The sequence below is a fragment of the Gymnodraco acuticeps genome, unplaced genomic scaffold (genome assembly GCF_902827175.1).
Source record: "Gymnodraco acuticeps unplaced genomic scaffold, fGymAcu1.1, whole genome shotgun sequence".
Classification (NCBI taxonomy): Eukaryota; Metazoa; Chordata; class Actinopteri; order Perciformes; family Bathydraconidae; genus Gymnodraco; species Gymnodraco acuticeps.
In genome coordinates, this window is record NW_022990454.1 from 599,910 (window position 1) to 614,328 (window position 14,419).

Below are 14,419 nucleotides of genomic sequence, written 5' to 3' on the forward strand. Positions count from 1 at the left end.
TTGAGTGATTCAGTTTGAAAGATACTCCGGTTCCTGTTCTTCGTGATCACCGGATTCTCCTGTTTCCTGTTTACCTTTTGAGTTGTACTGATTCCAAATGTACGTGGATTATTACACCCAGATACAGCGGTGTTATGAATGTCTTGCCGTGCTGGTGCATCGTCCCCCCCACTCCTCGCAGCAGTCCGTCGTAGTCGGTCAGCCCCGAACCGCGCAGCTCCAACCAGCCCGCAGCCGTCCGCCGCGACTTCCACTCCATCTCCGACACCCGTGGTAGGCCAAACAGCACTCTGTTGGAAATGTGTATTGCTTGTAGCATCCGCCGTGATGTTGGCTTCATTCTCTGGTGTAGTTTGGTATGGACCAGGGCACGGATGAATATCTCCAGATAGCAGCAGACAGATGGTGATTAGCAGTGCATCACTTTGTTGAAGGCGAGCTTGTGGCTTTGAGTGTTTCTTTAGCCGTTTGTATAAAGATGGAAAAATGAGAGACACCGCTAGAGTGTGCTTCCCATATCCAAAGTTTCCAAGAGTTGTATGGGTTTGTTGGCTCAACAGATCAGCCTTGTTCGCATATTGTGCATTTTGTTGCTGGTTTATGTCAACAGGTCTTAAAAAGTTCAAAAGTATTGCGTGTATTAAGAGAGCTGTGACTGCACCCACTGCACCTGCCGCCATTGATCACACAATGATGTCAGTGATGGCAGATTGAGTTCCTTCTGGGCTTTTTCAAGAGCACTTCTGGCCTTCCAGCTGTGAGAGAAGTGACCCACCAGCTTCTTGCACACACCCGCAGTACGGTTGATGCGGCCATCCTTTTTCACTGCATTTTCTAAGGGGTAATAAATAAATAAAAAGTAAAGATTAAATATTATACACATTTATATTAACTATACATTTACAAGTGTGTGTGTGTGTGTCCTCCAGTTTGAAATTAGCTGCCTTCAACAATGAATTATAAATATTATATATATATTGCTTATAAAACGTAACATTTATGAAACTCATTCAAATTAAGAAAACTGTTGCATTTCAGGACAGGTTGTTAAGCACTCCTGGAAAAGATAGCATTACTCTGTTACACTTCCCTGAATAAAGGTTATTTAAAAAAAAAACACATTCGACACAGACACAGCTTAGTAAATAAAACGTGGGCGGGGTAACTTACCAACTGCAAGATGAAGTCTGTGGCCAAAGCACTGCAGCCTGGTCCACTCGTTCAGGGAGGCAGCCTTCACCATATTTGCAGCATTGTCTGTTGTTATACAGACTTGACGTGTCTCATCCAGGCCCCAAGCAGCCACCGCTTCTCTCAGCCCCGCTGCGATGTTCTCACTTGTGTGATTTTCTGGGAAAAATGCCGTTTGCAAACAGCGACTTTTCAGTGTGAAGTCCTCATCAATAAAGTGCACCGTCAGGCTTATGTACGGCTCCGTTGTCCGGCTGGACCACAAGTCCGTTGTAACAGCATAGTATTCCACTTTAGACAGCTCTGTTTCAACTTTTGCCCTGCATTTCTCGTACAGGTCGGGGATGGCGACTTGAGAAAAATAGGTGCGTGACGGTATTACGTACCGCTTATCAAGTGAGCGGATCATTTTCTTAAAACCCTTTTTGGTAACGGTGTAAATTGGTACCATGTCTTTTGCCAGGTGAAATGTTATGGCATCTGTGATGTCTTTATGCCGTTTTGAACCTTTCTCATATGGTGTAACACCGGCAAAGGCATCTGAAATCGTTTTTTGCTTTGGCTGTGGATGGCAATCAGATCTGACTCTGAACTCGTCATACAGAGATTTGTGGTGTCTGTTTAAATGGGCGAGTAAATTCGACGTGTTGTCTCGGGTTGCCGACACAATTGCATGGCACTGTCTACAAAGTACCTTTGTTTGGTCAACATCAAGCTTTTTGTATCCAAAATAGTTCCAGATGGCAGATGTTGCTTTTCTTTTTGGAAGTAAATCTTCATTCTCTCCGGTATTGTCCTCCTGTGCCTCGCTAATTTTTTACCGGTGTTTTGATGGTCTGCAAACTAGCGGGGCGGGGCCTGGTGTGATCTGATCAAGAATGATTGTGATTGGTGGTTTGCTGTGCATGCAGAGCCTGCATGTCACTCACTCAAGTACCCCTGACATGAGAGCCGCGCAAAATAATTGTAACATGACGTGTTTGAGTTAATTCACCTACTTAAGCACTGAGCCTGTTTTTCAGGTCTCAGGCTCGAAAATGACATTCCCAGAACACATGACCATATCTTCCCTTCTAAAAGGGTTAAATTAATAATCTTTTTTCTCAAAGTAATGATAAACCTGTGAGTTGGATGTAGAAAAGTCAGAATCAATATAGATGTTTTTTATTTTAAAGAAAATCCAGATTGAACATCGTAAAAAACTGTAAATTATAGTGTCCGTCCAAAAATTATTTTTTACTTATAGTGAAAACTACCCTTGGATGATGGTAAGGTAGACTAAAAGCTTTAGGAATCCAAAGTAAAACATATAATAAGTACCCTGTATCAAGATTGATGCAAAACAAGTGACATTTGACCTTTTTAGAGAGATTTAGCGAAAAAACCCCACTTCTGGGGTCATTTGGGTGGATTTTCCATATCTCTGGACCCCCTTGGTCGATTTTGACAAATGAAATCTCTTTATAACCGCTAGAGCCAATGGAATCGAGGGGAAGTTCTACACACACCAACACATGAACAAATAAGGAGTGAGAGTGACGCGTAGCCAAAACCGGAAGCTGCATACACTCTGGTAGCTACCATTAGCAGCTAACTTTTGTGCTCCGATTTTACATAAAAATGGAATTATAAACAATTGCTTCAAAGCTACAGATACATTATTAACCTATGGATCAACCGATTCAGCCGCGTTTTTTCTCGTTTTAATGCCATTGAACACGTCTTTTGATCAGATTGACAGCTACGGTGAGACGATCTCCCGTAAAAGCCCCGTAAAGGTACGTCGTGTTGTGATGTCTGTGTTTGCTTCCCCTGTCGCGAGATCGGATCGCTTAGATACTATACTTAAATAATCTGTGGAGTATCAGCTTTAATCGGATATATTGTATGTGCAGTTTCGATAAGTAATAAGGGTATCTTTATTTTTGAATTCTGTGCTAAACCGCACGTCCCTGCGGTGTGAATATCTCGCATATCGCGGTTATCGCCATGACACGATATATCGTTCAGCCCTAGTCCCCACGCTTTATTGGTCCCTTCTCCATTCAAAGGATTATTAACCCCTCTGCAGTCCGGCTGAAGCTTCCCAGAACATTGAGAATCCATCCCACCTTTCATGTCTCCCAGATTAAGCCTGTTCACACCAGTGACCTGAGCCCTCCAACCATTCCCCCTCCTCCCCCCCGTATCATTGATGACCAACTACACAGTGCACCGTCTCATGGACGTCAGGCGTCGGGGCAGGGGCTTACAATATCTGGTGGATTGGGAGGGTTACGGCCTCGAGGAGCGATGCTGGGTCCCTCGCTCCAGAGTCCTGGACCCTGTGATGATAAGGACCTTTCACAGGGCTCATCCAGACAAGCCTGGTGGTCGCCAGGAGGCTCCCGTTGGGGGGGGGGGGGGGGGAGTACTGTGAGGATCTGCAGTACTTCCTCCTTCTTTTCCCCCTTCTGTGTTTGTTTTGTCTGTTTATCTGTGTGTCTGTCTTCCTGGCTGGGCGTGGCTGACCTACATTCTGATTCCCGCCAACTCACCTCCGCTGCTGTTGTTCATCTCACTGATTGCCACTACTCACCTGCACCTGCTTAAAACCCTGGTTCCCATCCTCAGACTTCGCCAGTTCTTTGTTTATTCTTCAGTGGTAAACTATCGTCCAGGCCTACTAGTATTTCTTTTTCTTTTTCAAATATTTGTATTCACATGTAAAAAACAAAAGTGTAACAGTGCATTACAGCAATTAAGGCATTTTCATTTTTTCCCTCCCAAAAGAACCCTTACTCACTTTCCCTTAACCCCGCCCCATCAAACCCATCCCAACCACCCCTCTCCCGGAGCACTGAGGCAACAGTACATCAATACAATACAAAATGATGGATACAATAATATACATGCACATACATACATACATACATACATACATACATACATACATACATACATACATACATACATACATACATACATACAAACACATATCCAGGGATGTCACATGGGCTGCCTATGTGGTGGACAGGGGAGTAATCATATCAGAATTATAGACGGATAAATAAAGGGAGAATCCCTACAGCGACACCATATCAGGGGGAAGATGGTCTACATAGCTGATCAGTGGCCTCCAATGAGCGTAAAACTTATCTGAGGAACCCCAGAGAGTAAACTTAATTGTTTCCAACTTTAGAAGAGACATAGTATCACTCAGCCACATTTTAAAAGAGGGAGGTAAAGGAGATTTCCACAAAAGAAGGATTTTCCTACGAGCAATCAAGGAGTTAAAGGCAATGACATTGGTTTGAGTGTTTGTAATGTTGATTTCATCTGGGGGCCTACCGAAAATAGCTACATGAGGGGATGGAGAGATTTTTAGACCTACAATTTCAGAAATACATTCGAAGAAAGATTGCCAGAAGCTAGATAATTTAGGGCACGACCAGAACATGTGAGTCAGGTCGCAGGGGGCCTGAGAGCATCTATCACACCGGTCATCCAATCTATCTGGATAAATCCTGGAGAGCTTAGCCTTGCTACAGATGAAGCACTCCAGATCAGACTCACATGGGTGTGTCCCAGTCAAAAGCCCAGCGGATGCCAGTGGCTGGGGGTGTTGCCAAATTGCTAGAGGGCGTTGCCCAATTTCCCCATTTGTTCAATTACAGGATTTAACCATGAGATGGCGCTTCATTCACAAAATACACAAAGACAACTGGGTGTTGTAGAACTTAGTCTGTTTGCAATGTTTGCAGCTCTGCAGTTGTGTTTGCTGAATACTGTAGCATTTAATCACTTATTTGTTACTGTATGGTTTTCACAGGCTACTATAATGAAAAAACATCAATGTTTTAGATCAAATAAAGTATATAGTTTGCTTTATGCAGTATATTTCTTGTAATATTGTTGGGGTGTTTTTACACAGTACAGTAGATTGAAGTAAATCAACTTATACATTAAGATAAGATAAGATGGACCTTTATTAATCCCGTGGGGAAATTCAGTAGTTCAAACAGCAACAGGGTGAGAGTGAAAAACAGGACAGCACAGATTCACAGATTAATAAAATCAAAAATAAGATGAGCGATACAAATAATAATAATGAGAAACTATGAAATAAGAAATGAATAAAACTAAAATGTAATTATCATATCATATATTATAATGTATTGTATTATTAAGTAATATCATACATTAACCCCATTATAGCAGATGCCACATTGAATGGATGAACATATGTATGCATCAATAATTACAACAGAGTATTTCTAAATACAAGTTGTAAAAATACTTATATGTATTTAATATGAACCCTTTGGAGTCGACCGTCACGCCGGCGTGATCAGATCACATGACCTGTTCAAGCCGGTGCCGCATAAAAACAACAGTCCGGACAACATTGCCGTGTGTTTCTGTCGAAAGTACTGGCTTGAAGCTATATCCCAGTCTTTGTTTCATGCAAAAAGACCCAGTAAACACGGAGATACGATGATATAAAGTTAATACATTTCAAAAGTATGAAAAATGGAAGCACATATTTGAATATCTTCGCCGTATTTGATCATTTTACGAAACGGAAAATACTGGAAACTGTAGATCCTGCTCAACAGGATGTATATGTGTATTTCTGTCGAAAGTACTGGCTTGAAACGATATGCCAGTCTTTGTTTCATGCAAAAAGACCCAATAAACACGGACATACGATGATATAAAGTTAATACAGATATATTTCAGAAGTATGAATAATGGAAGCACACATTTTAATATCTTCGCCGTATTTTATCATTTTACGAAACGGAAAATACTGGAAACTGTAGATTCTGCTCAACAGGATGTATTTACCAGGGAGGGGGTGAGGTAATCAGGTAAACAGAGTGATACGAAACGAGACGAAGAGGGACGGCGGGAACCGAAGAGAGACGGCGGGAAATGGAGAGAGACGAAGACATACGAAGACAGGCGGCGGGAGACTGCGATTGAAGTAAAGTGACAGACCAACATTGAGAATTTAGATATAGTTAGATAGATTTAGAGTTTTGAAGATTCAACTATGATGAAGAGAACTCTGAACGTGAGTCAAGCTTTAAGCTTGTTTTTTGACATGGAGGAGGAACCTGTGCTGTGGCCCTCTGTGTCGTAGTTGACAGAAACCGCTTTGAAGCGTGGCACAGATAAAGACAGAAAAAACTGATTTTGTACATAATGTGTATATATATATATTTGTATTATATTTATAATAACACTATTTTTGCCTTATCAGAATGAAATCCCATGCTACTGTGACACTTGGGTCCTGCTTTGCTGTTGCTTTTTGTACTTCACCGGAGTCAGTTTGAGATATCAATTAGTTTATTCTGCAAACCATGGAATAAACACACAGATCCACAGTTTAGCCACAGTTCAGTGAGATGTTGCTCCAAGCTAAGAATCCTCTAATACTTTTACAGTGATCGTATAGTGGTATCATTTGTTTAGAGAAAAAGGATTCTAAATATAAAGAAACTCAATAACATTTATTACAAACATAAAACTATTTAGTTTGTAATTGTGACAATAAAGATTAATCAAATTACTTAGATGAACAGTATTCAATAAAATATTTAACAGTTCAAAAATAAACATACCTGCAAACCATGGAATAAACACACAGATCCACAGTTTAGCCACAGTTCAGTGAGATGTTGCTCTACAAAGGAAAGTTTCACGTCAGTAACGTAAATGCCACGTGCACTCCTCCACAACGTTAGTGGCTAACTAGTTAGCGGCTAACTAGTTAGCGGCTAACTAGTTAGCTGGAAAACGGCTCACTCTCAGTTTATGTACAATTATTTTAAAAAGTGATACACTACAGAATCTAAAGACATTTAGCTAACCAATAAATGCACATAGATTATACACAAAATAGTACACGTAGATCACAATTATTATTATATCTACAACTGAGTGAACAGAGCAACAACTCACCCAAGCTAAGAATCCTCTAATACTGACAGATTCCCAAAATGCACCACATTCAGCGCAACACTAGCTTCCGGTTGCGGCTTTTCAAAATAAAAATAAAATAACAAAATTATGGCTGTAGTCCCAGTTTAACAGTATTTAATAAAACAAACATTCATTATTTACACTGTTACATACACCCCCCTTAAATTCTGTTAAACTCCAGGCAAATACTGAACATCATCAAGACAAGAGGGTAAGAAAAATAAAAAAATATTTGTGGTGGCTGTTTAAGGTGAAACCAAATCAAAGACACAAATTACAGTCGATACAAAATCCTTCCATAGGGAGTGAAAAAGGATAGGGAGGTACCAGGCCCAAAACCTTTCTCAGACCAGCAGAAGATGCCATTTACACCTTCAAAGCATCTCATCTAAGGCAACACACATACAGATGAAGCACTCCAGATCAGACTCAGGTGGGTGTGTCCCAGTCAAAAGCCCAGCGGATGCCAGCGGCTGGGGGTGTTGCCAAATTGCTAGAGGGCGTTGCCCAATTTCCCCATTTGTTCAATTACAGGATTTAACCATGAGATGGCGCTTCATTCACAAAATACACAAAGACAACTGTTTGCAATGTTTGCAGCTCTGCAGTTGTGTTTGCTGAATACTGTAGCATTTAATCACTTATGTGTTACTGTATGGTTTTCACAAGCTACTATAATGAAAAAACATCAATATTTTAGATCAAATAAAGTATATAGTTTGCTTTATGCAGTATATTTCTTGTAATATTGTTGGGGTGTTTTTACACAGTACAGTAGATTGAAGTAAATCAATTTATACATTAAGATAAGATAAGATGGACCTTTATTAATCCCGTGGGGAAATTCAGTAGTTCAAACAGCAACAGGGTGAGAGTGAAAAACAGGACAGCACAGATTCACACAGATTAATAAAATCAAAAATAAGATGAGCGATAAAAATAATAATAATGAGAAACTATGAAATAAGAAATGAATAAAACTCAAATATAATTATCATATCATATATTATAATGTATTGTATTATTAAGTAATATCATACATTAACCCCATTATAGCAGATGCCACATTGAATGGATGAACACATTTATGCATCAATAATTACAACAGAGTATTTCTAAATACAAGTTGTAAAAATACCTATATGTATTTAATATTAACCCTTTGGAGTCAACCGTCACGCCGGCGTGATCAGATCACATGACCTGTGCCGCATAATAACAACAGTCCGGACAACATTGCCGTGTGTTTCTATCGAAAGTACTGGCTTGAAACTATATCCCAGTCTTTGTTTCATGCAAAAAGACCCAGTAAACACTGAGAGACGATGATATAAAGTTAATACATTTCAAAAGTATGAATAATGGAAGCACATATTTGAATATATTCGCCGCATTTGATCATTTTACGAAACGGAAAATACTGGAAACTGTAGATCCTGCTCAACAGGATGTATATGTGTATTTATGTCGAAAGTACTGGCTTGAAACTATATGCCAGTCTTTGTTTCATGCAAAAAAGACCCAATAAACACGGACATACGATGATATAAAGTTAATACAGATATATTTCAGAAGTATGAATAATGGATATTTTAATATCTTCGCCGTATTTGATAATTTTACGAAACGGAAAATACTGGAAACTGTAGATTCTGCTCAACAGGATGTATTTACCAGGGAGGGGGTGAGGTAATCAGGTAAACGGAGTGATACGAAACGAGACGAAAAGAGACGAAGAGGGACGGCGGGAACCGAAGAGAGACGGCGGGAAATGAGAGAGACGAAGATATACGAAGACAGGCGGCGGGAGACGAAGAGAGACGGCGGGAGACTGGATTGAAGTAAAGTGACAGACAAACATTGAGAATTTAGATATAGTTAGATAGATTTAGAGTTTTGAAGATTCAACTATGATGAAGAGAACTCTGAACGTGAGTCAAGCTTTAAGCTTGTTTTTGACATGGAGGAGGAGGAACCTGTGATGTTGCCCTCTGTGTCGACAGAAACCGCTTTGAAGCGTGGCACAGATAAAGACAGAAAAAACTGATTTTTGTACATAATGTGTATATATATATATTTGTATTATATTTATAATAACACTTTTGCCTTATCAGAATGAAATCCCATGCTACCTCAATCAAACTTTCACATTATCATAGTGACATCCCATGTATATATTTCCAGCTTTTAAATGGTTTCGTTGTGTATGTTTGTGTTACCTATGAAAAATAATATCATTTTCAAAATCTGTTTTTACGTTTTTTTTGTGATATTGGGTCCAAAATGTTCATATAGTAGAAGATCACTGCTCTAAACAAAGTCAAAAATCCTACATCCAAACGAAATAAATATAATTAATTATGATGAATAGGCCTACGTTAAGTCTTGTTCATTGTTTTTCACTTTTATTAAATGTTTGATATTTCCGGTGGAAATGGTGGACTATCGGACATTCAAAATGCAGCATATTTTCACTCTTACACACATATATTCTCCTTTTACATAGCCTACATACATTTTCACTCTCACACACGTATATATACTCACACATTCATACATTTTGCTCTCATATTATCATATTTCAATGCACACATTCATATATTGTCACTCACACATTCATGCATTTTGTTCTCATATTCATATAATTTAATGCTCATATTTATACATTTTGCTCTCATGCGAAATCTACTAAAACAAAGTATGTCATGGTAGTGGTCAGCTGTTAAACACAAAAGTGTATCTTAAGGGCTGTAAATATAATAAGCCTGTTGTCAATTTTAGACACAGGCTTATTATATTTACAGCCCTTAATAACATTCATTTTCTGGACTCAATGTGTGTCTTGGCCGTTTTCTTTGTTCCAAGCAAACGAGTGCTTTTTGTTTTGAAATCACTTCCGCGAGTTTCGCGGGCCTCCCCCCTCGCTCCACTGACCATTAGACCATTTAGTAAGGTAACAAGCAAAAGGGCAAAAACGCCTCTCAGACGCTCTTCCGTTTACTTTTTTAATAAAGAAAAACAAATGGTCCGTAGATACACGGACTCATATAGCCTATGTATGTATACTGTAAGGAGAATGTATGTGCGTGAGAGGACCAGTATGAATTACGGGATAGAAATATGCAAACACAAACCTACAGACTGGGGGATGGGAGATCACAGGAGGGGGGGGAGAGCTGTGGAATGTGACCCTTGGGAGAATTCCTCCACACATTCCGATGGCCAATTCGTTTTAAACAAAGAGTTCGCAACACAGGACAGCATAGGCAACATGGGGGGTGGGGGCTGGTGAACGGTCTGGTCAATGTTTGTAAATTAATGCTGTCAAAATTATCGCGTTAACGGCGGTAATTAATTTTTTGAATTAATTGCGTTAAAATATTTAACGCATTTAACGCATGTGCAGAATGGCCCGCCCCATACGTGCCACCAGTGGCAGCGCCAGGGTATGGCTGGGGTAGGCTACACCCATACCAAGAAATGGCTTAGCCCCACCATGAAAAATTATGTTAAAGTAAGCAAAATATAGTCTGCCAACTCGCGCGGAGTAAATTGCACAGACAGCAGTTAGTAAGATTGATTTCAGTAGCCACGGTTTTGAAAACTTTTGTCACATAGTGACAATAGAACATCTTTGATAACGGCGTGGTGTTGTTGCAGGAAGTCCTGACGGAGAATACTTTTGCTGTAGTACAGGGGTGCACATAACTGGTACGCAGGTTATGTGCGTAATCTGAAATGCGTACCGTCACTTGTGTCACAAAGCGCATTTGCGTACCGACGTACTTGTGAAGCTTTTCCAGAAGGCGGTTAGATCACCGGACGACAGAGTCGGTCTCCGTGTGCACAGACAGGGCTGCTGTTAACGTCGGTCTGTACAACGGAATTGTGCCAAAACTACGCCAACCGACTGCGGAGGGATACTCCCCCCTTCACTGGAGAACTGCGCTAAAACAGCTGATCACAACGTTCACACTGTGGTCACGAAGTACTCCACTAGCCGCCGCGCCCCCCAACCCCCCCCTGTTGATAGAAATCAACACGTAATGAATTAAGACCCCACTGTTTGATGATTGATAGGTGTGTGGGCTGTCTTTCATTTTGACACGCAGAAAAATGTTATAATAAACATAGATACTGTATGTTAAATGGATATATCCGCCTTCTTTCATTTATCTTTCCATTCCCACAACAATATACATAAATAAATGGCATATTTTGGACATAGTTCGAATGGTGATTAATCATGATTAATTAATTTTTAAGCTGTGATTAATCTGATTAAAAATTGTAATCGTTTGACAGCCCTATTGTAAACACAATCCCCAGGATGTGTCCTAATCAGGAGCCGGGTAAATGAGAGACTGAGGAGCCCCCGAAAAACAGATCCCGAAATAGCTCGTCCTGGTTTCCGCAGCAGATAGGCCTACAGTATGGTGTCTGTTATGTCAGTTATTTTAAATAAAACGTTGAAAACTGAACTTGAAAATGGTTTCCTCTTTTTATTTTATTTATCATTTTCGGGACGGGGAGACGTGTGTGATTAAAAATTAATTTGCAGAAATGTAAAGTGATCTAACTAAGTTCTATTCATATTCTTGACGGGAAGAGCAGTGTAAATGGGTGGCCATATGCATTTGAAAAGCAATATAAATCACACAGTTATTATACAATAGGCTATAAAAGCACCATCGATAACCATTACCTTTATCCAATTCAAACTTTGGACGGGAAAAAAGGAAGGTGTACATGGTCGGGCTATACTGTAGGCCCAGGGGCGGCGGGTGCTGTAGGCTATGAAGGCTAAGCCTTCCCAAATATTTGTGTAACTGCATCCTGGTAAAATAAAAATATAATGTCTTTGACATTAGCGCTGCTATGCAGCCACCTGTGCCCTGTACCACGAAGCCAGTTCAACAGACCCTGGATATGCTTGAGTTATCTTAACTAACCCTAACAAACGAGATCTCGCTAAACGGTCCTACGGCGCTGGTTATCAACTCGGTAAATCAAGCCAGGGTTTCTCTCTCCAGCTGAGAACGCGTTCACGTGAAAGGGGCGGGGTTAGCTACATTTGACCAATTACAAACAGGGACAAGTGTACTGACAGCGCAACATTATACTTCATTAATGAAAAGTAAACTAATATTAGACAAATATGAACTTTAAACATCCATGATGACTTAAACATATAATCCAGGATACAAGCCACATAGTTGCACCTGCAAGGAGAATACAGAACAACTCGTTAAAAAATAAACTACCGAGTGTTTGAAAGCGTACAACAGTTTTATGATACTGCCCCATCTAAAACACGAGGGGATCTGACTTTATTACATTTGAGTTGAGTGTTTCGTCAACTTAATGTGTTGCTTAAAATAATCCGTCTGCATACAGTATATGTGACAATGTAACTAAGTGTTGCACGGCCAGATACGGCTCGAGAAGCTGACTCAGATAAGGAAATATTGTGATATCGATGTGAGATCGATGATCTGATTGATGATGTGATGTCAGTGTGATATGAATTATAAGTGCGACACGTCGGCGTCTTCTCTGCATACGGCAGTTTAAACTGCATTTCCTTTTTCCTGTAATATGACTTGAGAGATTTAAACTCCGCACACTGAGCTCTGATTGGTCAGCAGGCGGTGCTTTCACTGAGTTGATCTCTTTTCTATAGACGCCGGAGGCGGGCAGCGTAAGATGAAAAAAAAAGTTATTTAGCCTTCCCAAACCTGAGCCTCACGCGCCGCCTATGTGTAGGCCTACTGTATACATACAAAGGCCATTCAAGCTAGAGTTCTTCTGGAAATGTTCACATCAGGCACCTTCAAGTTAAACAATACTAAACAATTAACACAGTAGGCCTAAATTATGTGGATTAAACCACATTTATTTCGTTAAAAATAAACGAAATATGATTTAGTTTGAATGATTAAATGTCATCAGGCACCTTCAAGTTAAACAATCAGGTGCACACTTTAATGTGCCCACCTCCGGACTCGGCTTGACTCGGTTTAAAGAATGCACAAATGTGTTTAATCGTTTATGTCAGATATGTACTAAGTAGCCTAAATACATTTGTTCCTGCTCAAGATTAGATTCATCTTTATTGTTATTGCACATATTGCAGGTACTGAGACAACGAAATGCAGTTTAGCTTCTAACCAGGGGTGCAACAAGCAGCGAAAAGTAATGTGCACAATACTACAGTAAACAATTAACACAGTAAATTATGTGGATTAAACCACATTTATTTCGTTAAAAAGAAACGAAATATGATTTTGTATGAATGATTAAATGTAGGGTGAATTGCCCTAATGTGGGACATTTTTGCATTTCAGACTTCGGGAATATATTGCGATATGAAGCCGATACAATAAATCAAAATCCAGTAGACTACCATTCCGAAATCCCCAGTAATATTGAACACTAATAATACAGTAAACTATTAACACTGTACATATTATTGTTTGCCCGTGGGATTAGGATGATCGGTAGTGAGACCCGTGCTGCATTTTCCTCCGGTCGGATGTGATATAAAAACAAAGCGATTATTTTTGTTGTTGTAAACTCACGTGGATTAAATTTAGTGCATTCATTTCAACTCGCGAACATATGATACATTAAATGATCGTGAGGATGATGATTGAAAATCGTTTGTTTGAGCCTGGATGCATTTCCTGATCTAAAAACATAGCGATGGTTTTGGACTTACGCCAACGTGAATTAAACATGGGGATGTTTAGTAAATGATTACATGTCTCTTATTTAGCACAGAATATGATCCTATCCGTGACATATGGATCTTAACAAATATCCGCTATATCAGATACCTGTAGATCAGCTGTTTATTTCACATGAGTTCCAGTGTGGCAGCTTTTTAATCACGGCTCCCCCTGGTGGACCCATTATCCATTGCAGCTGGTTTTATTATAATTACATGTATTTATCAAGGGGGCGTTTCAAGTCCTGCGTGGGGGTTTTCCTTTTCAGCAGGGGCCCACCCCGTGCCGATCACGGACCCGCACGGGTAGGCGTCTGAAATGGAGCGCTTCATCTGTAGCATACCCACAAATCTACAAACGCATACAAATACTACTCGGATATAACCCATAAAAAAAACTGGTAGAGTATCCTGACTGCTTAAACCTCAAATATCTTGTGGAAGAATGCAAAAACTGAACTAGTAACAGATGAGGTATCTTCAACCTTCTGTGCTGCCATCTCATATATCAACTTTTTAGGAGGT

The 14,419-nt window shown here is 40.0% G+C and overlaps 1 protein-coding gene across 1 annotated transcript; it reads right to left on the reverse strand.

The window, feature by feature from the left end:
* Window positions 1-640: 640 nt before the first annotated feature.
* LOC117552388 (zinc finger BED domain-containing protein 1-like) lies at window positions 641-2,062 on the reverse strand. The gene is made up of 2 exons (XM_034225761.1): window positions 1,171-2,062; window positions 641-834 (listed from the first exon to the last, which is right to left on the reverse strand). Exons 1-2 carry the CDS (start codon window positions 1,640-1,642, stop codon window positions 641-643), a joined length of 666 nt encoding a protein of 221 aa, XP_034081652.1. The 5' UTR covers window positions 1,643-2,062.
* Between the last annotated feature and the right edge of the window lie 12,357 nt (window positions 2,063-14,419).

Coding starts and splice junctions, on each gene's coding strand:
- LOC117552388 (XM_034225761.1), bottom strand. CDS start 1,642: ATGGTACCAATTTACACCGTTACCAAAAAGGGTTTTAAGAAAATGATC. Junction 835..1,170: donor CAGACTTCATCTTGCAGTTG/GTAAGTTACCCC, acceptor ATTACCCCTTAG/AAAATGCAGTGAAAAAGGAT.